At 35.8% G+C, this 23,777-nt stretch overlaps 1 protein-coding gene across 1 annotated transcript in view; it reads right to left on the bottom strand.

Annotated features, from left to right (window-relative positions):
* ALiX (programmed cell death 6-interacting protein-like protein AliX) overlaps window positions 1-23,777 on the bottom strand; it is a 200,917-nt gene that overhangs the window by 57,413 nt on the left and 119,727 nt on the right. Inside the window, exon 8 of the mRNA XM_090402630.1 lies at window positions 20,188-20,410. Within this exon, the coding sequence (XP_090258756.1) occupies window positions 20,188-20,410 (223 nt within the window). The remainder of the gene's footprint in view (window positions 1-20,187; window positions 20,411-23,777) is intronic.

Below are 23,777 nucleotides of genomic sequence, written 5' to 3'. Positions count from 1 at the left end.
ACTCTCTCCACTGTATCAGAATCGCAACAGAAACCAGGAGATCAGACCTGCACACAATAGTCCAAGTGAGGTGTTTGATCAAGGCTTTGTAAAGAAGCAAAATGGCATCCTTGCGAGATTTCATTTCAGCATTGCAATTATCTTTTAAGTTGTATTTGCAATTTTTGCTACGTGACCCCTGAACTTCAACTTGCTATCTAGTAACACTCCAAGATTACTAGCCTGATCAGTTTCTTCTAGCATAATCCCACAAATACAATATGACATTAGATATCTAATCACACCCAAGTGCATGACTTCACATTTACTGACACTGAACTGACATCCCTTTTCCAATGCCCACAATTCCAGTCTATTCAAATCATTCTGCAAGTACTGCATATCAGCAGCAGCAGCATTCCTGATTACCCTACCTATCTTTGTATCATCAGCAAATAGCTGTATGTTGCCTGTCAAATCCTTCCCAATATTATTAATGTACAGACTGAATAACAGTGGATCAAGAATTAATCCTTGGTACACCACTAGTTACTTTAAATCTTGCAGACTCACATCCCCCATATACCACTTTTTGATATCTGTCAGTCAGCAATCCTCTTATCCATGCTAATATTTGATGATCCAAACCCATATTCTCTAATTTATGCAACAGTGTTCCATGCTATATTCTGTCAAAAAGTCTTAGCAAAACCAAAAAGTATCATGGTATATGATTCCTCTTGTCTAGTTCAATGGTAACATTATTATAGAATGTGAGCATTATGGAAAAGGAAATGGAGGACAGAAACAATGAAGTAGTATCTGCAATCAAGAGAGCAGTGGAACTAACAGTCCCAAATACAGAGAAGGCAAAGAAGAAATGGATCTAACAGGAGGAAAAAAAAAAAAAGAGCATTAAAGATTAGGCTGTGAAAGAACAATACAGAGCAAAATTCAGTGAAATAAAGGAGACAGAAAGCAAATCAGAATGGCTAGAGAAAGAGTGCAAGGATATCAATAAATATATTTGTGTGTGTAAAACAAAAGAAGGATATAAGATGATCAGAAACAGTGACAAGAAATGCATTTCTGACCATCTTTTGATGTTTCTGATTCAGAAAAGCAGAGAACCATTAAAGATGAAAATGGGGAAATTTTGATAAACACAGAAGAAATAGGAGAGAGAAAGAAACGTACAAGATATTGCTCGGTGATATAAGACACAGTCAGATATTGAGGTCCAAAAGAGGTTAATTGATGAACTGAGGAAAATACAGGGTGTTTCAAAAAGAATGTCCCGATTTGAAAATTGTATATCTCTGCAACCACGAACCACAAATGAATGAGACTTGTACCATGTGAACTAAGCATAGCGGCTATTTGGGTGCTAGTAGCGGCGTCTAGCGGTTCATCACATCAAACTCTGGGCCAAGGCCATTCATTTGTGGTTTGTGGTTGCAGAGATATACAATTTTCAAATTGGGACATTCTTTTTGAAACACCCTGTATTATCACCAAGCATAGGAAGGAGGGGAAGAAACAGATATACTGAGAAATGAGATTGTAAAGGCAATAAAACATCCCAGAAACAAATAAAGGTCCCAAAGATTACTGAAGAGAGAAGCTGAAGCTTGGTGGTGAGGTGTTCATAGACAAACTTTATCAGTTGTATAATATTGCATAAGTAAGACAAAAGCAAAGCACCAAAAGAACAAATGGTCCTAATACCCATTCTTAAAAAATCAAAATGGAGTACAAAAACTAGAGAACAATTGCTTGAATAAGTCATGTGGGAAAAATACTTATGATATTAACAGAAAGAATAAGGAACCTAATGGAAGAAAATCTGAAAGATGAACAAGCAGGATTTAGAAGAGACAGAAGTACTGTGCACCAAATATTAATTATGTGGAGAAAGCTTTACATAAAAATAAAAATGTTTATATTCATTTTGTTGACTTTTAGAAAGTATTTGACATAGATCAGAAAGTGGCATGCATTGCACTCAAATCTTATGAAAATGGACAGGAATTTGATATGTCTATTGCAGAATATCAATGACAATGTAGACACTGTATTGAGAAATTGTGGAAGAACAGGAAGATGGTTCCAGACAAAGAAAGAGAAATAAGACAAGGAGACCCAATATCCCCAAGCATCTTTATCACACTTTTGGAAAGAACAATGGATATCAAAGGATAATATAAGGGAAATTTCAATACAAGGTATAAAAATATATAATTTACGATTTGCAGATAACAGTCATTATTGAATAAGATGAAGAGGAACTAAAACAAACAGTGCTGCAGTTAAGTGAAGAAATGAAAGATGAGTTTATAATGAACATAAAAAAAAAATAATAATAAAAAGAGCCAAGGATGAAAAAGCAAATAAAAGTCAGTGGACAAGAGCTGGAAGAGGTTAAGAACTTCACATATCCAGGGAGCAAATCACATGATTTATATGGTTAAAAAAAAAAAAAAAAAAGAGATCAGATCTCAGATAACAAAAGTAAACCTACAGGCAATGGACAAGATATTATTATTATTATTATTATTATTATTTTCGGGCTGCTCCAGGGAGTCCTTAGACTCATCGAGGGAGGCCCTAAACATCATGTCCACACAACTATACGACATTCTCACAGTATCTATTATACCTTGCCTTGAACTCGCTCACCGTCATAGCACCCACAACAGACTCTGGCAGCTTATTCCACTCATTTACCACTCTAAAAGTATAGAGCCCAGCTCTAACACCCCTGCTAACCACACTCTTGTCCAGTTTCCATAGGTGTCCCCTAGTTCTCCCACCACCAGTCCTGATCTCAAAAATATCCTCTGAATTAATCTTATAGAATCCTTTTAGCAATTTGAATGTCTCAATCATATCTCCCCTTTTCTACCTATCAACCAGTTTCTGCAACCCACAAATCTTCAACCTGTTCTCATATGGTTCATTCCATAGACTTGCTATCATCTTAGTCACTCGCCTCTGGATCCTCTCCACCTCCTCCCGATCGAGAAGGAACCGAGGTGACCAAATCTGGGCACAGTAGTCAAGAAGAAGTCTTATCAAGGCTCGGTACAGAGGTACAATAACTTGATTGTCTCTGCTCGTCAAGGTATTTTTCAACAACCAAGTGAGTTGATGAGCTGATTTAGCTACTTTTGCAATGTGCCCCCTAAACTTCATCTCCCTATCCCCCAACACTCCCAAGTCCATGGCCTCATCAAACCTCTTGGGGTACAGTTCCACCCATGTGGTATATGGAAAAGTAAATCAGTGAACAACCTTCCCATAAAACTGAAACTGCTGGAAACATGCATGTTCACAAGTATACTCTACAGAGAGTGCATTTGTGAAAATGCATGTAAAAAAGCCTAGTAAAATTTGCTGTGGATTGTATTTGTCACACAAAGAATCTGTGTGACAAATATTAGCTTTCGAAAGAACACTTTATAGAAAGATTCTACAAATTGGATGGGTGCAAAAGGTAACAAATGAACTGTGTAGTAAAGTAAACTGCAAAGAGAATATAATGCAGAAAACAGTTTGAAGGAAACTAAAGCTTTCTAGACATGCCTGCAGAATGGATAACAGTAGAAAGATCAAAACTTGGTACAATAAATAGTATAAACCGAAGAGGACAGCCAAGGCAAAGTGGGTAGATGATGTGAAAGAGTGGAGTGGAAAGAGTTTGCAAAATTTGAGTCACCTAGCAATGGACAAAGAGAAATCGCAAAGAATGATGAACAAGTATCAGCCACCATTGGGTGTTGAACCCCATGGGCACTGATGATGACTAATAGGAATGGCCATATACTCATAACCATGGATTGCATTTAAGTGGTAATTATTGCCAGTTTGTTTATTGTTATAATAAACATAATAAAAATTTCCAAGTTGTGTAAACATTGTTTTCAAACTTATCAATATCTAAATATATGTTTAACGGCTTTACAGATATTATGAATATTTGAAAACTTTAGTATTTTGGAATTGTGGAATATTTATTTTTTGAAAATGGCTGGGTGGTTTCTACAGTATTACAATAGAGGTGTATTTCATAAGTTCACCTCTCAAATCTGGTAAGTCTAAGGCAGTAACTCAAAAGAACATGTTATATAGAATATTTTCTTTTTTGTTCTGGACATACCTGCAAATGCAGGTATATCCAGAACAAAAAAGATAATATTATAATAACATTTATAACACTGGATTAAATTTTTCTTGAAATAAGATAATTGATACAACTGAATGTGAGAACATTATTATTTGTCTTCTGCTAATATTAAACCATAAATCTATGGCCACTCCGATTTGAAAATATCACCAAGTATATTTGATACTCTTCAGAAGTTGCGTAATTCCAAAGTTTACAGTAATACATGAGAGAGGAAAGAAACACTTGAAAAATTGCTAAAACGAAAATCATACATGTTTCATCCTCCAAGAATGTGAAACACTTAATTTCAAAACCCAATGCAATGAATTTTATATTGCTGAATAAGTAGTCAGTCAAGCATAATTTTCTAAGCACATAAGCAAGCAAAATAAATTTTTATTTTGCTTGCTTAAGACGAATTATAAATATAGTTCGTCTCTTGATATTAGAAAAATAATGAGAAAGAAAACACATTTTGATTATGAATTCCAGTCTTTAAACTTATGTCTTTGGAAAAAAAAAAAAAGAAAAAAAAAGAGAGATTAAATTAGATCCAATTTACAAAATCAGTATACAGTATAATGCAGTACTAATACAACTTTGTTTCGATACAACGCGGTCTACAAATTGTAGTAACCCTTATGGAAAGCAATATTTATACAATGTGGTTTCAATATAAGATGGTCTACAAACTGTAGTAACCTTTATCTTTTCATATATTTTTCACCATGCAACTTAAAAATCAAATTTTATCTTCATTAAACTCGAGTCTGCCCATGTCACGCATGTAGTTATAAATAACGAATTTATATTAGGGGAAAGACTCCTTAGCATGCATGTAAGTCAATTGTTTACCGTATAAAATATTTATTGCTGAAAATTGTCTTCGTTTTCTGCCAGGAAAGAACATTAAAAATCAAAACTGCATTAATCTCAATCTGTGCACTTTATTTTTTGGTGAGTTACATACAATTAATGTTTTTTTATGTAAAAAAAAATGTTTTTATAGTAATGGCCACTTAGAGCGCTTTTGCGATATGGTTGAAAACGAAATTAGTGAATTAATTGATGGGAAAGTAGATTTAAATGAGGAGGAACTGGTGCAATTAATAGATGATGTCGAACCAAATGGCAGAGAAAGTTCTGCTGAAGATTCTGATTGCGATGAATCCGTTAAAGAATTCAGTTTAAAGAAATTAGCAGAAGGATTGAACTTGGCAAAAAAGTTATTTTATGGATAATGATCTCTCAATGGAGCACTCTCCAGAAAATTCATGAGACAATTAGATATTTGTTTAGCTCCATATTATGAACTTAATAAAAAAATTGCAACATAGTGGAAAGCAAGGTCTTATTACTGACTTGTTGATAACTAAAACAGCCGAAGTATGGAATGAGAATTATACTAATGTTGTCCAAAAGATTTCAAGTGAGGACGACGTCCAGCCACTCATAAATAAAGAACATCTAGGAAATGTTAGTTTTGAAGAGAGTGACGAACATTAAAATAAACACTTTATTTTGCCTAAAACATTTATGTATTATGTGCAAAGAAGTTTACGTACAATTATAATTTTATACTATGTATTTGATTCATAGTTTATACGTTTTCTTAACTTACATGAAAAAAAGAATGATTTCGGAACCTAGCCCTACTTTTTCTGTGATCTGAGTCTCGCATAACGTGATATTTCTATGAAACCTAACATCCACGTTATACAAGGGTTACCTGTATTTATAAACTTAGATACTATTTCTTTAGTGTAACATTAGCACCAGAGAGAGCCAATGGACAAAACATTTAATGTAATTAATGGCATTAATGGAAAACGTGCACTAGACATTAAAATAACTTTCACGGCTTACACATATTATTATTATTATTATTCCGGGCAACTCCAAGGAGTCGACAGACAGTCATCGAGGGAGGCCCCAACATCATGTCAAGAACAACTATTTGACATTCACAAAGTATCTATCATACCTTGCCTTGAACTCATTCACAGTCGTAGCACCCACCACAGACTCTGGCAGCTTATTCCACTCATTCACCACTCTCCAAGTAAAAAACCTAGCTCTAACACCCTTGTTAACCACATTCTTGCCCAGCTTCCATGTATGGCCCTAGTCCTCCCACCACCAGTCCTATTTTCAAAAATATCTTCTGGATTAATCTTATAGTAACCCTTCAGTAATTTGAATGTCTCAATCATATCACCCCTTTACCGCCTATCAACCAATTTTTGCAACCCACAAATCTTCAATCTATTCTCATAAGGTTCATTCCACAGACCTGCTGTCATCTTAGTCACTCGTCTCTGGATCCTCTCCACTTCCTCCCCATCACGAAGAAACCCTGGCGCCCATAACCGGGCACAGTAGTCCAGATGAGGTCTTATCAAGGCTCGATATAGAGGAACAATAACTTGTTTGTCTCTGTATGTTAAAGTATTTTTCAGAAGCCAAGTGATTTGATGAGCTGATTTAGCCACTTTTGCAATGTGTCCCCTAAACTTCAATTCCCTATCCACCAACACTCCCAAATCCCCTATCCTCATCAATTTCCTGGAGTACAGTTCCACCAATGTGATATACTGCTGCTATTCTTTTCACCCCAAAATGCATAACCTTACACTTTGCCACATTAAATTGACATCCATTTTTCCTAGCTCAGTCCTCCAAACTATCCAAATCATCCTGTAAAATTTTGACATCCTGTGCACTCACAATTGCTCTACCCAACTTTGCATCATCAGCAAACAAATGAACACATCCTCTCAGATCCTTTCCTACATCATTAATGAACAAATTGAAAAGTAGTGGTCCAAGAACAGAGCCCTGCAGCAAACCACTAGTTACAAGCCGTCTTTTAGACTCAACTCCTGAATAAACCACTCTCTGGTATCTCTCCATCAACCACCCTCCTATCCATCTTACCAACCCTATATCCATCCCCATCTGCTCCAGTTTACTGATTAGGGTTCCGTGTGGTATCCTGTCAAAGGCCTTGGCAAGGTCCAGTAGAATCACTGTAAACCCATTACCCTCATCCAGTTCAGCCGTTACTGTGTTATAAAATGTGAGCAAGTTACTGAGGCATGATCTACCCTTCACAATACCATGTTGTCCCCCATACAATATCCCATTTTCATCTATCCAATCCTGTATTCTTTTCTTGACTAATTTCTCTAAGACCTTGACAACGATTCCTGAAATGCTAATCGGTCGGTAATTTACAACAGCAGTCTTGGAACCACCTTTATACAGTGGAACTATTTTCCCCTCTTTCCACCTGCTCGGGACTAACCCAGACCCGAGACTCAAATTAAACAAAATGGTCAAGGGTACTGACAATTCTTTAGCCGCTTCTCGTATGACACAAGCTGGTATACCATCCAATCCCACAGATGTATTGACATTGAGGTTATGCAATAGACTACTCACCTCCACTTCATTCACCACAATTCCTATATAATCTATTGGTTCATTCATTTCTGCAATGTCGCCACCTGGATGATATATTCTTGCAAAGTGCTCACTCAGTAACTCAACTATATCAACTGATTCAGTTAACTCCCTACCATAGACATTCTTTAAAATCATTCTGCCACATACATTTTTCCTTTTACTTGCAACATATCGAAAAAACTGTTTAGGATTCTCTTTAGCCTGCATGGCCAATGTTCTTTCGTAATCCTTTTTTTGCTTTTCTTACTACACTTGTTACCATTCCTGGGCTGGGCTTTATACCGTTCAGGTGCCTGCAGTCACCTTTCTCCTTAAATTCGCTCCACAATTGTTTCTTTTTTTTTTTTTTTTTCAGCTCAAGCTTAATGGTGTTATTCATACATTTAATCCCTACTTGATTTATTATTCAGACTCTAGGTATGCAGTCAGCCATTGCTTCATGCAAACACTTCTTAATTGCCTCCCATGCACTATTAACTTCTAGTCCTTGCAGTTGTACATGCCATGGCACTGAACCAGTGAAACTCCTAAGCTTGTCATACTTTCCAGCCCGATAATTCCACATGTACCCTGTCTTAATTGTAAATTCCATACCTTTAGCCACCTCCCAAGTCAAGACCCTATGATCACTCTCACCAATTGGTGGCAATGTGGTCATATTTGTTACAGCCAAATCCTCAGATGTAATTACTAGGTCGAGCACTCTCTGACACCTAGTATTTTCCATTACATGCTGTCACAGATGGTTATCCCTTAATAACCGCATAAAATCCAATTCCTTCCTCCCGTGTGTCCTCTCCTCACTCCAATCAATGCGACCATAGTTGAAATCTCCCATAATAATTACCCTCCTTCCACTCATTTCTTCTATTTGCTTGTGCATACTGTCTCCACCATCTTTTCCATCACCTGGTCTACAGCAGCACCCTATTATATATTTCGTTCTGCTAGCCACAATAGCCTCAAATGTGCTCTTTTCTCTATCCTGCAATTCAACTTCTATTCTCCTTGGCTGCAGCTCATCAGCTATCATCAACAATACTCCTCCAACCATTTTATTCTCCCTGTCATTCCTGAACATACTATACCCATCACATTCAATCCCACTAGCTATATCATCTACAATTAGCCATGATTCACTAATGCCAATAACCTGTGGTCTGGAAGTGCCAACCATGGCCAAAAACTCTTCCTTCTTGTTCCTAATACTCCTAGCATTAGTGTATATGAATTGAAGATCCTCATTAGCCCCATCCCTACCTTGATGCCTTATATTAACTATCCAATTCTGATTTGTTGTGCTTATTCGCTCGGGCATATTATACTCATTCATACATTCAACTGCCTCCCTAAGGTCTGTATATCTACTCTCCCCCCCCCCCCCCTTAATAAATCTAGTTTCCCTGATTTTGCACATCCACTACATTCAGCAACACTTTTCCAAGTCTCCATACACCATATCCATTCAAATGCAAGCCATCCATCTTATATAGATCCTTTCGCCCATCAAATTCACTCCACACATCCACAAATTCCACACCACTCATCATACATAACCCACGCATAAAGTCATTTGCAATTAATGCCTTCCTTTTAAACACTTCAGTGTGATACCGCGGAAAAAGACTAATCATCCTAACTCTCTCTCACACTCTTTTCTTTTGCTACCTCAAACAATTCATTCTGGTCCTCTATCATTTCCATTTTATCTCCTTTCAAATCATTCGTACCTGCCACAACAATTATTTCTTTCACCCTTTCCTTTTGCTCTCTAATAGACTCAGTTACATCCTTTATGGTCGCACCAGGTTGGTACGATTTTTTCAAATCCTCTACTAACACACCTCGTACTAACGAGTCTCCATACAGCACTCTCTCCTTCATTTTGTTTACGTTCACACTCATACGCTTATTTTTCCTGTCATACTTTTTATTATTGGCTGGTATACTCAGTCGACTTCTATTCATACGCTCTAGCAGCCACTTTGCCCTTTGTGTCACTCCGCTCAACAACGCGATCTCACTCATTGCATCTATCTCATCTTTTTTATTCTCTGTAAAACCATTAATTTGCTCACAATTAATACCATCATTCACACTTTCTACATTCACGCCCTCACAATTCTCTGGTACAACCTTGCCATTTCTTATCATATCACTATTTTCTTCATTCTGAAGCTTGACAAAAATATCACACTCACTACCTGACATACACTTTAATTCCTCATTCTCCTTACATTTTCTATACACATTCACTCCTTTATTATCATCTAACCATATACTCTGACTGCACTCAGCAAAGCGTACATTTCGCAGATAGTACACCGAATCATATCCTTTATATTACCGTTATTGAATAAAGATGGCGAACCATCATTACTGGCCACCGTTTTCCTTCGTACGGGAGCCACTCACTTCTAACGTATTTTATCATATAAAATGAAACGCCAAAAACACACAAACAGACACGCTAAGATACGCAAGGCAAACAAAAGTACATAATATTCAAGTAAATTTATCAATGATAACTTAAAATAACATTTATCTTATCAGGAGCTCTCAACAAACAGAAACGACTATGAATCCCTCTATTATTATAACAAAAGTTATATAGAATTCATTCAAAAACTCATATTTCACCCATTTGTTTAAATGTTTCAGTCTATATTTTTGATAAAAGTTCATATCTATTACTAAATATATGAAGAGCCAAAAGCTTCAATTCGATGACGTAAAATTATTTAAATTAAGGGATATTATATCCCATATTGTTTCATGGCCGAAAAAGAAACTCAAAGCGTTTCATGCCGAATATAGAAACTATATAAAGTTCGGCGAGTCCAAATGAAAGCAAATACTGGGATAGTGCATCACATAACCCATTTGGTAGTGTAACACTGAGGCAACTCATAGTAAGGGTGGGGCAAGCTCTGATCACTGCTCAACATTATGAGAGGTCACTACCCAGACCTGTTTCAATCTTTATTGAGGTCTCATCAGTGAGTAGCTAGACCTAGATAATACCAAGTCTGTGGCGAACAGAGCTTACATACCCTACTATAAGAATTGCCAAGAAGGTGTCCTAATAAATTACTAAATATATGAAGAGCCAAAGGCTTCAATTCGGCGACGTAAAATTATTTAAATTAAGGGATATTGCATCCCATATTGTTTCACAGCCAAAAAAGAAACTCAAAGAATTTCATGCCGAATATAGAAACTATATAAAGTTCGGCGAGTCCAAGCGTAAGCAAATACCTGGATAGTGCAACACATAACCCATTTGGTAGTGCAACACTGAGGCAACTCATAGTAAGGGTGGGGCAAGCTCTGATCACTATTCTTGGTATTTACCCATAATGTGAAACCCAGCTCCTAGGAGCTGTATTACTGTTCTACATTATGAGAGGTCACTAAGACCGGTTTCAACCTTTATTGAGGTCTCATCAGTGAGTAGCTAGATCTAGATAATACCAAGTTTGTGGCAAACAGTGCTCACATACCCTACTAGAAGAATTGCCAAGAAGTTGTCCTAATAAATTACTAAATATATGAAGAGCCAAAGGCTTCAATTCAGCGACGTAAAATTATTTAAATTAAGGGATATTACATCCCATTTACGTCGCAGAATTGAAGCCTTTGGCTCTTCATGTATTTAGTAATTTATTAGGATACCTTCTTGGCAATTCTTATAGTAGGGTATGTAAGCTCTGTTCACCACAAACTTGGTATTATCTAGATCCACCTACTCATTGATTGCCAGAAGTTCCTATTTCCAGCAACCCTGAGAGAGAGCTCCTTGTTCCAGAATCCAGTCCCTGATCCTAGTGGCAAGATCATTTGCAATCTATTTTTTTCTACTTTTTCCTAATTTTGCCTTGTGCCTGTTTTGCAGTCTTCTGCCTCTAGCTAGTCTAGCAGGAGATTTTAGCAAACAGGGAACACTTGGCCCTGGTTCCGAAGGTCCTTCCTTTTTGGGACTTAGTTTTTTCTCTAAATAATGATTTCGTTTTCACTGCGAGTCAGGACCCTTGGCATTGAAGCGGAAGGCAACATACCGAAGAAGACACTGGCGAAAGCTCTTAGCGAAGCAGTAGGGGCAGAAAATATAGTTGGCTTTATCCCTTATGGGGCAGGCAGGTTCCAGGTAGTAGTAAAGAATGTGGAAACCAGGAACAAGTTAACTAAAGGACTAGAATGTCAAGGGCAAAAAAATTTTCCCTTTGTAGTAGGGAGTGTTTTCAAGACAATAAGGATAGAGAGGTTCCCTGTAGAATATCTCGAGGGGGGACCGAAATAATTAACGAAGTGTTTTCAAAATGGAGAGTCGTACGCCACATCAAAATCGCTAACGATACAGACTTTCCAGACTGGAAGACTGGCGAGGTAACTTTCCGTATGGAAATGAAGGGCGAAGTCCCCAATTTTGTCTTTCTAGGCTCTGCCAGAGTAGTAGTTAACTACCCTGAAGTTAAGAAACAGTGTTTAAGTGCAGCTCTCTGGAGCATCTAGGTAAAGACTGCCCTAAGAACAAATGCAGCAACTGCATCGTGGCAGGACATACTCTAGATGAGTGCCAGGCACCTTGCTTGAAATGTGGGGAACAAACACAAAAGATAAATGCTTGTGCCAACAGGATGCATGCCGAAAGAATAGGGGGCACTGTCATACCTGCCAAATCTAGGAAAATAGGAGAACCAGAACAGGAGAAATTAGAAATGGCAAATGAAGAGGCATTCCCTATATTAAATGCCGGAACTGTCTCAACAACGGCAGAAAACCCAGCCGCTGCCATAGAAACTTCAGCAGAGGTAAAGAAAAAGAATGACCACAACATAAGTTAAGATTAGTAATAATATTTTTGGTTTACAGATCAAGTGTTGACCAATTTTATTAACTTAACCAACTAGTTTCGCCACACTTTAACTGTTGGCGTCTTCAGGGCACTTACATATAGGCTGAAACAATCTCACAATTATGTGTAACTATAAAACTGACAAGAATAACTAAAAAATTGACTAGTATAATTACAAATAAAATAATATCGAATGTACGTGAAGCATGTATCGTGTGTACAAGATTAGCTAGCTGTTGCTATGGAACTTTCTGTAGTTTGTATTAAAGTTGATTTCTTTTGTTTTTAGAGATTTGATTAGGGTTTTCCATATCTCTGTGAATATTAAGCCTTGGTTTCTGTTAAGGTTGACAGTAGAACGGGCAACTGTGGCTGCTTCTTTGAAAATTCTTGAATGATAATCTTCCTCTAAGTAAGGGGAACAACTTTTGTCCCACTCTATGACATGGTTAGTTGTAGAGAAATGAGACGAGCCAGAAATGTCCTGTCTGTTGTTTTTGACATAGCCAACATGTTCTTCTTTTTGCCACTGAATTCAAGGCTTCTCGAAATCTGTCCGATGTAACTAAAGCCACACGAGCATGGAATATTATAAACTCCAGCATATTTACAGAAAGGGTGGTTGTCTTTTGGAGATCTTAGTAGTTTACGAATAGATTCTATTGGTTTAAATGTTACTCTTATTTTGTGTTGTTTGAGGAGGCTGGAGAGCTTGTAGGAGATGCCACTTACAAACGGAATTGCAATAGTTTTTATATATTGAATATCTTCTTGTTCTCTTTGTGGTGGTTCAGAGAAAAGGACTTTATTGACTAGTCTTCTTGGATAGTCGTTCAAGTACAGATTGTTGGAAATTAATGTTAACTCATCTTGAAGGGTCTCGTCTGTTGTGATGTGAATCGCTCTCTTCTTTAACATGTGTACAATGCTGAGTTTATGTGAGACGTGGTGCGAGGAGCTGAAATGTAGGTAGCGACCTGTATCGGTCGGTTTTCTGTACACCGATAGATTTATACTGCCATCAATTTGTTTTTTGATTAAGATGTCTAAAAACTGTAGTCGTTTTTCTCTTTCAAGTTCCAGAGTAAATTTAATAGAATGATGGAAGGAGTTGATCTTTTTGAGAAAATCATATAGGTCATCTTTGTTGTTGTTCCACACGAAGATATCGTCCACATATCTGAACCAAATTTTAGGTTTGGGAATAATTTGGAATAGGATTTTATTTTCTAAGTCTTCCATAAAGCAGCACATGGTGAGAGTAGGCTCCCCATTGCCAAGCCTGTTAATTGAAGAGAGCGATTCGCATCACAACAGACGAGCCCCTTCAAGATGAGTTAACATTAATTTCCAACAATCTGTACTTGAATGGCTATCCAAGAAGACTAGTCAATAAAGTCCTTTTCTCTGAACCACCACAAAGAGAACAAGAAGATATTCAATATATAAAAACTATTGCAATTCCGTTTGTAAGTGGCATCTCCTACAAGCTCTCTAGCCTCCTCAAACAACACAAAATAAGAGTAACATTTAAACCAATAGAATCTATTCGTAAACTACTAAGATCTCCAAAAGACAACCACCCTTTCTATAAATATGCTGGAGTTTATAATATTCCATGCTCGTGTGGCTTTAGTTACATCAGACAGACTTCGAGAAGCCTTGAAATCAGGCAAAAAGAGCATATTGGCTATGTCAAAAACAACAGACAGGACATTTCTGGCTCGTCTCATTTCTCTACAACTAATCATGTCATAGAGTGGGACAAAAGTTGTTCCCCTTACTTAGAGGAAGATTATCATTCAAGAATTTTCAAAGAAGCAGCCACAGTTGCCCGTTCTACTGTCAACCTTAACAGAAACCAAGGCTTAATATTCGCAGAGATATGGAAAACCCTAATCAAATCTCTAAAAACAAAAGAAATCAACTTTAATACAAACTACAGAAAGTTCCTTAGCAACAGCTAGCTAATCTTGTACACACGATACGTGCTTTACGTACATTCGATATTATTTTATTTGTAATTATACTAGTCAGTTTTATAGTTACACATAATTGTGTGATTGTTTCAGCCTATATGTAAGTGCCCTGAAGATGCCAATAGTTAAAGTGTGGCAAAACTAGTTGGTTAAGTTAATAAAATTGATCAACACTTGATCTGTAAACCAAAAATATTATTACTAATTCTCATAATCAAGAAAATAAACCTTCATTATAAGAGAAGATTCTAATGCAGAAAACATCAAAGATGACACAGAAGAGGAAGGAATGGAGATCTCTACAGTCGCCGCTACAGAAATTTCAGCACAGAAAAACAAGAAAAAAAAGAAGCGTAATAACCAGGAATCTAAAAAAAAAAGGAAGAAGACGCAGAGGAAATGGAGGCTACTAATGCCACACAAAAGTGTCACATAAGCCCAGAGAAAGAAGATAAAAAGAAGCCAAAAACAGATAACATAACCCCATCGGATGAACTTGACGAAGAATCTGACCCTCATAAAGACAGGCATATAAATGGAGGTATAATATTAAGAAGATATAAGGGACCCATAGACGCTGCAGAAAACTTGTTCATAATAATGCAGCACACAGAAATACAGCCAGCGTTCACCTTCGGTATGATAAAACAAGTTTCGACTGGTTAGACGTCTACATCAACACAGCCATGCCAGACAAAATAAAGGGTCATTTGAAGAAACTAAACGAGGAAAGAAAAACTCAGCTATGTCACAACTTGAACAAAGATGATATCCTGGAAGACAGTGCATGAATCCTCAAGAAATTTAGTAGAAGGCTTTGGTGTAATAACTAATCAAGACTACAAGGATTTGCCTTTTTGTTCTAATCATTTTATATGTAGTTCACACAGGAGGGGGTCGGCCTGATAAAACCCGAGCTGCGAAGTCTTACATCGAGGAGGTGCAGCCCCTGGTGGGCTGCATCACTCGGCACAGGCTCTTCCCCCAATTTTACAGTCCACTTGTTTCTTATTCTTCTGATTTACTCCAGAGTTTATTTATCTCACTTCTTGGTCTGTTTGTCGTTTTGTTGTTTGTGTAAGGTTCTGTTTTCATCTGTCAAACATCGTAAAAGATGTTTGACAGATGAAAGCTGCAAGAACAGACGTCAGGAGATTATGTCGGAAGGTCTGTTTGGCCACAACCTCTAGTAGGTTATCTAGTTAAACAGATCAGTATAATTAGAACAGTAATACAGCTCCTAGGAGCTGGGTTTCACATTAATGGTAAATACCAAGAATAGTGATCGGAGCTTGCTCCACCCTTACTATGAGTTGCCTCAGTGTTGCACTACCAAATGGGTTATGTGTTGCACTATCCAGGTATTTGTTTACGCTTGGGCTCGCCGAATTTTATATAGTTTCTATATTCGGCATGAAACTCTTTGAGTTTCTTTTTTGGCTGTGAAACAATATGGGATGTAATATCCCTTAATTTAAATAAGTTCATATCTATACTGAAGTGACATCTCTGTTAACCACTTTACCGGCCATTAAAGATCAAATACGCATCCTCAAAAGCATCGTATCCATCATAAATTTCGATGTAATATCAATGGTATTACAATTTTAATATGCACTTCGCATCCAGGGTAATGTGGACGTATATATACATCCTGGCCGGTAGCATGGTTAATCACAATAATGGTAATTAAATTTACTATATATTAGTCTCTTGGATAATACTTCTCAGAAGCAAGAAATAGATACAGAATCAGTCCTGGGATTTGGTCAATGCAGGAAATCCTCACATGAAAGACAGTGATGTTAAAAAGATCTTAATGATGTAATTAATTTGGTGATCTGTTTTAATATCATGATCTAGTCCAGATTCACCAAGTCATGAAGATAATATAATCTATGTTCTTTGCACTTAACCTTGGCAGAATGGCAAGTCTAACCATAATACTTAAGGCCGTTTGAGGATGGAATGCTGTAAAACACCTGGCACTGACTGACTAAAGGTCTACTTTTTCTTTGGACAGAAACAAGCAGCAATTTTTTTTTTTTTTTTTTTTTTTTTTTTTTTTTTTTTAAGTATAGTACTAGTTTACTATTTTGTCAACATTCTGTTTTATGCCATACAAATTTATTTAACTTCCTCACCATATCAGTTTTTTTTATTTTATCATCTATTTCTATAATTAATTTATCACATTATCAAATTCCTGTCATTTACCCTCAAGGAGTGTACAGGATATCATAGTAGTACATGAAAAATTTACATCATTAACAACATCCTATCTACAATTTTCCTCCAAGTCAGTCTGTTACTTGTCAAGATTCCAACATTATCAGATCTTATATTTCTATCTTCTAAGACACTTTTTACCCCATCAACCTGGGTCTTTTTCCTGTCAACCTGGCTGAGAACACTTGTTTTGCTAATCTTTCCTCTATCATTCTGTTTAAGCGACCATATCACAGGAGATTAGCTCTGCTAACGCATTTCTGGATGCTGACAATGTCAAGTTCTTTCCTATTATCCCCGTTTTTAATATATTGCCATAGATGCCATCTGTTCATGCAGTAATCTTTCTCAGGACTCTCATATTGCAGTCTCTAGTCTTTGGTCAAGTGTTTTACTTCTGACTCAGATCAATAAGTTAAAATTGGTTTGAACAGTGTCTTGTATACAGCTAATTTAGTGTTTTGACTGATTTCTCTCTTATTTCATATAAATTTATTCAATGAAATAAATTTCATATAAGTTTTCTTATAATATAAAATTTCATATTAACTTCCTACCATTCTAGCTTTGTTGATTTTGTTGTCTATTTCCATATTTAATTTACCGTCCTCACTAAAAATCGTGCCTAAGTAGCCAAAATGTTTTACTTGTTCCACAGGTTCTCCATTCACAATGCAGTTGATATTGTCAATGCTTTTACCTATTTTCATTGTCTTGTTATTGCTGACCTTCATACCATGTCTATTACAACAGTTATTCAATTTAGTCAGGAAATCTTGCAGACTTCTAGCGGATTTATTTTGAAGTATAATATTGTCCGCATAAAGCAAAGAGCCTAGATCAACATCTCCAATTTTGATACGAGGTTTAATACCACTTTCCTTCATATGATCCATATAGATAATGAATAACAGAGGGGATAATGTACATCCTTGTCTCACACCAGATTTAACATTAAATCATCTTCCTGTACTTCCTTCAATTCTAACTACTGACTTACAACTCAAATAAAGACTAAGTATTGCTTGATATAATGCCTCATTGACACCATACAAATGTGGTGTTTTCAATAGCTTCTCTCCTGGCATCTTGTCATACGTTTTTCCAGATCTACAAAACTTAAATACATGATCGTTATATTCCCATGATATCTCGACTATTTATCGTAAAATGAAAATCTGATCCTGACAGCCTCTATTTGGCCTGAATCCAGCTTGTTCTTCACAAAGCTTTTCTTCTACAATCCTTCTCAAATGTTTCTCAAGTATACTTGCATAAATCTTTAACTTTCTCAGTAGAAAAATATCTCTGTAATTCTCACATTGTTTTATTTCCCTTTTTACATATGGGTACTATGAGAGCTCTACTCCAATCATCTGAAATTCGTCCCTCTGTCCAGGCCTTCTGAACTATGCAGTGCAGCCACAGTAAGACTTTTATACCTACATACTTGAGCATTTTTGTTTGAATATCATCTTCTCTTGCTAGGTTTCTACATTTCAGGTCTTTCATAGCTTTTTCTACTCCAAGTATGTATATATATCCCTGACTGCATCCCTGTTGAGTGTTTTTTTACCACTGTGCTATCAATGCTTGTTTCATTTAGCAATTTTTTGAAGTAATTACTCCATACTTTAAGGATAGCTTTTTCTCCAGTTTTCATGTCACCTTTATCATCTCTAATTCATTTTACAGCACTCTTTCCTTCATTTCTGAGCTTCTTCAACAACCTCCAGAATATCTTGCTACCTTCTTGATATTTATTTTGTATGTTCTTACCAAAGTCCTCCCATTACTTTTGTTTAGCTAGTTTTACAGTGTTTAACTTTCTTACATTTGTCTCTGTATTTTCTAAGAGCACAAGCTGACTTATTTGCCAGGAACTTTTGATATGCTTTCTTCTTCTTTTCCTTCACTGCCTTTTTACTTCCTGTGTCCACCATGGAGTTCTCATTATTCTATCCTTGCAGACAACTTCACCACATGCATCTCTGGCTGAATCAATGTTTTCTTCAAGGCCACCAAACCTCCAAGGTTCTGGTCCTGTTCTCAAACTTTCATTTTTTCTTGAATAACATTAGTGTGTTTTAGTCTACAGTTCACATCTGAGAGCTGCCCAACTTTTATTCGCTTTAAAACTTTTTTACATGTTCTTCTTTTCGAAATGAAATTCAATTTTATTCTGCTCAAGACTAAATGGTGATCACTTTGAATTTCAAATCTTCTGTACATTCTGGTGTCCTGCACCAAGGAGAAACCATCACTATCAGCAATAACAAAGTCAATGAAACTTCGATATAGGTGAAAAATATTTCTAAAATCACTGTAGGTGAAAAATATTTCTATTTTTCACCGCAAGATACACTATAATATACAATATAATACGGAATAACTTGACATCTAGTCTTGTTTTTGATCCATTTTATTCTCTTAAAACAAAAGATGTTTTTTATTATTTGCCAAAATTTTTGACATTTTTGAAGCACATAATTACCTCTTCTTTGAAAACTTTTATTTATTGTCATAATTGTTATTTCAGAATAATCAGGCCTTTTACTACCATACTACTATTCTCCCACCAGCCGTATGGCTGAGGTAATAGAATAAACAGAACTAATTTCATTAACACACACAAACTTGCAAAATGGCTGACAATCTTAGTGAATGATCACAATGGAAAATTTTAGAGTGGAAACATCACCAGTAATGAAGAATATTTTCAATATAAAGTGGGGGAGGAGGGAGAGAGAGAGATCTCGCTGTTTCTAATGCTTGATTGTTTTCGATGTTTGAGTGGGAGGTTAATGAAAACTTCAGGCTTCAATCAATGATATTTTTATTAAATAAAAATTTATTTTTATTAACTTATAAAAACACTCAATTACTGACAAATTTTTTAATAATCAGAAAAGAATATTTCTTTCAAAGAAGAGATGTAAACATATTAAAAGAATTTTTATCATTCATTCTGAACACATCACAAATGTCTGTAATGCACACAACACCAAAGCAAATTCATCTGGTTATTCCACATGGACAGATGAATTCATGTACCCTGCTTTCAATGTTAATAAATTATCTTATACCTATGCACATTTTAATTACTGGTTATTTTTTATACTATTTTTTTTTCACCTACAAAGATAAAAATGTTATTTAAGCAGTCCAGCATTAAATAACTTGAAGTCTAGTCTTGTTTTTGATCCATTTTAATCTCTTAAAACAAAAGATGTTTTTTTTATTATCTGCCAAAATGTTTGACATTTTTACAGCACATAATCACCTCTATTTTGAAAACTTTCATTTTATGTCATAATTGTTATTTCAGAATAATCATTCCTTTTACTACTTTGAAAGCAATTATATTTTGAAATATTCTCCTAGCAGTATTTAAAAATAATGAAATTTTAAAAATACCAATCTTTGAAGCCCTGTTGATAACTGACAACATACAAATATACATTTATTTTGATACTTTTCTTTTTTAGAATAACCAGAATACAACTTACCTTGAAAATTTTGTGAAAATTTTTCTGGTAATGGAAGTGGTTTTGCTAAAACAGCTTTTCCAATAGGTGCTAATGTTTTCACATCAGGAATACGTGCATGATAAATGAATTCATTATCCTTTTTAGATTCGTTATATGCACGAATTATACGATTATTATAATCAGTGAAACTGAAACTAGTACCAGCTCTTGTTTCTGCTGCTTTCATTAATTCAATAGCATGCTGAAAAGATAGATATTAAAATTCACTTCAAAAATTAGGAACAATTTGTTTCATAATACACATTTAAAAAGCTTTTTATCACTCCATTTAAGGAAGAATTTTTATACATCCTCTACGCAATCTAAAATGAAATGTTGCATTCACAACATGTTCAATCTTCCCCCCTCCTTATTTTAGTAGATCATCATGTTTGATTATTACAATGGGTGTCTATTTATTGCGATACTGTTTAGCAGTACATCTGCATTGCTTTTTTTTTTGAGCATACACGAAAAAGTCAAAAATCTGTAAAATCTGTGAAAAGTAAAATGTAATACTTCCTATTAGCAATGTACTTGGGAAATAAAACAACCTACAGGATGTTACACCATAGAACAGATATTAAATAAACTGATTAAATTTCTTTTCAAGCCTACCTCCCCCCTCAGATTTTGATCTTTTTGTACACTTATGCATTAGATTTTTGTTTTCAAATTGCATATTAATCAGTGCATCTGACAGTCAACAATTGCACTCAGTAAATGCAGAGGTGCATGCGTTGTATGTTTAGAGATTGCAGAAAATTTGAACAAGTTTTATTATTGAAAGTGGATGTCAGTGATTCAATATTTTTTTTTGAATTGGTGACATGTCAATGGATTTTTGTAATGATGCACACTCGCAAAAATAAAAAAGCAATGCTAAATCTGTTTCAAACAAAAGCAAAACTAGCACATCTAAAAAGTTCACAGATTTGAATACAAAGCTTCACATCAATGAATAAGATAAGAGGTGAGCACGTCGCTGACACTGCACGCTGATTCAATAGATCACAGACAACTCTAAAAGACATTATCATTAGTAGAGAAAATATCATGAGAATGCAAAGTGTGCACAAGATTCCAGGAAAGTGGTCAGGGCAAGTAAGGAAATTTTAGTGATCCTTGAAAAGAAACTAATGAAATGGTGTGCAGAAGCATGAAAAGGATCCAGATGTACAAGTAGAAGTGATTTGCAAGCATGTGTGGACCATATTTACTAATGATCTATGAAAAGATCCAAACTGCACACTTAATGTAAAGTAAGTTATGACTAGTTCAGGCATTTTAAGAGGATATTAAACCAAATGTATGAGGCATGGAAAAGTAACATCAGCATATAAAGCTGAAAGCAATGAATTTGTGAGAAATTTTGAACAATTTGTCAAAAATTATTCACCTCCCCAACTTTGCTCAAAATTATGGGAAGGTGAATAATTTTGGGCAAAATTATTCACCTTCCCAGATGCTGCTGCTAGGTATCACAAGTGTGCAGTTTTCCCATGCCAGTCTGGCAAGTGGTATCATCCTGTGTGAACTGGTTCGTTGTTCTGGCTGCTTTTTTTTGTTAGTGCTTACAAGCAATTTTGCCGATTTTGTAATGGCTGACTACAAGAAACATTATACGCATGAAATTTTGTTTTCTTTTGGGTAAAACTGAAGCTGAAACTATTGTAAGTCTTTAGAAAGCCTTTAAGGATGATGGTTTTGGTAAAATGCATGTGTGGTTTTCTCATTTCAAAAATGGGGATTATGTCACAGTTGAAGACCAACCCTGATCTGGCTGACCTTCAACAAGCAGAAATGATGAAAACATTGAAAAGGTTTCCCAGGCAATCAATGAAGATCATCAAAAGACAATTGAGCAAGTTTTTGAAGAGACAAATTTGCAAAGGAGTTTGTGCCAGTGAATTTTAACAGAAGATTTGCAAATGAAATGTGTATTCACTAAATTTGTGCCTCGTTTGCTCACAGAGGATTAAAAAAAAAAAAAAAAACGTGAATGTTTTCAAAGATTTGAGGGAGCAAGTTCTTAATGACCAGAACTTTCTTTCAAAAGTTGTGACTGGGAATGAGTCTCGATGCTATGATTATGATCCAGAAACAAAACAAGCATCAAGCCAACTGAAACAAGCAACTTCGCTGAGACCTAAGAATGTCAAGTTTGATTAAATGACAACACAATGCTGATCTGTTTTTTGTTGATGTAAATGGAATTGTACACAAAGAATTTGTTCCTCCTGGACAGACAGTGAACCACCATTTTTACCTCAATGTTATGAGAAGACTGCATTATAGTGTGCAATGAAAACAGCCAGAAATATAGAGTAGTGGAGATTGGTTGCTGCATCTCAACAATGCCCCAAGCCCAACATGGCCTTGTCTGTTCAACAGTTCTTGACAAAAAACAACATGGTAGTTGTTTGCCACCCTCCCTGCTTGTCCGATCTCTCTCTCTCTCTCTCTCTCTCTCTCTCCATGAGATTTTTTTCTTTAATTCCCACAAATAAAGAAAATCATGAAATGGCAGCAATTCGTTGATGTGGACAAAATCAAAGAAAAGTTGCTGGAGGCCGTAAACAGTATTCCAGTTGAACAGTTTCTGCAGTGGAAAAAACGGGACAAATGCATTGACCTACATGAAGAGTACTTTGAAAGAGACTAGAATATGGTATTATAAACTTTAATAAAACATTTAAAAAAAAAATAATTCTGGTTATTTTTGGGTATCCCCTCTTACATTATGAAGGATGAACAGAAGATACCATGACACAAGGTATCAAAAGATTGTCTCACCAATGCTGATGTTGGAAATGAATGCCTTGAGAAACTTTGCAATAAAGTTACCCATCATTGCAGAAACCAGAAAGCATGAAGAATGTAATTAAATCTTAACAAGTGATTTTTAAGAGCAGTAATCAAATATCAATGAATGTTATTGGCGAAATTTTTCAATCTAGATCGGTAAATTATTTATATGCTAGCAGAAGGGTTATATCTTTAGAATATGAACTTGACACAAAAAGGTCTCCATGTGTCAAGGATTCAGTAGATCATAATGTAGACCTTAGGTATGCCCCAGAAGTCATGAGTGAAATTTTTACCTTTGAATACACCTATATTGATTCAATCAACAAATGTCAAACTTTAAGATGTAGTCAACAGAAAAGCCAAGCCAAGCCAAGCCAACATTAAAAGAATTCTGAAGAGCTATAACAGTGAAGTATGGGAGAAATGCCACCTAGATATACAACAATTTGGGACTACAACAGTACAAAGAAAGTGAATCAGTGGCAATGCTTGGAGAATATGTCAGTCTTCATGTAAAATTAGAAGATGTGGAAGAAATCCTTGATGACAAAATATGGTATGTCAGAAAACATATGAAGTATAAGAGAATTCATGGTGCAAAATATGAAGGCAACTGTTGATAACACACACACACAAATTGAAGTTCTTGTCATCCTATGATGTTTATGACAGAGTATTCAAGGCTTGTTTATGAAATGACTAATACTGAGCCATATACATTTATCCTGATTGGTTCTGTTTGTTGGAAGTTTTCCACT

This window comes from Typopeltis vanoorti, chromosome 13 (genome assembly GCF_054136105.1).
Source record: "Typopeltis vanoorti isolate ZY-2024b chromosome 13, IOZ_Tvanoo_1.0, whole genome shotgun sequence".
Lineage (NCBI taxonomy): Eukaryota > Metazoa > Arthropoda > Arachnida > Uropygi > Thelyphonidae > Typopeltis > Typopeltis vanoorti.
This window is presented reverse-complemented; position numbering and strand designations above follow the sequence as displayed.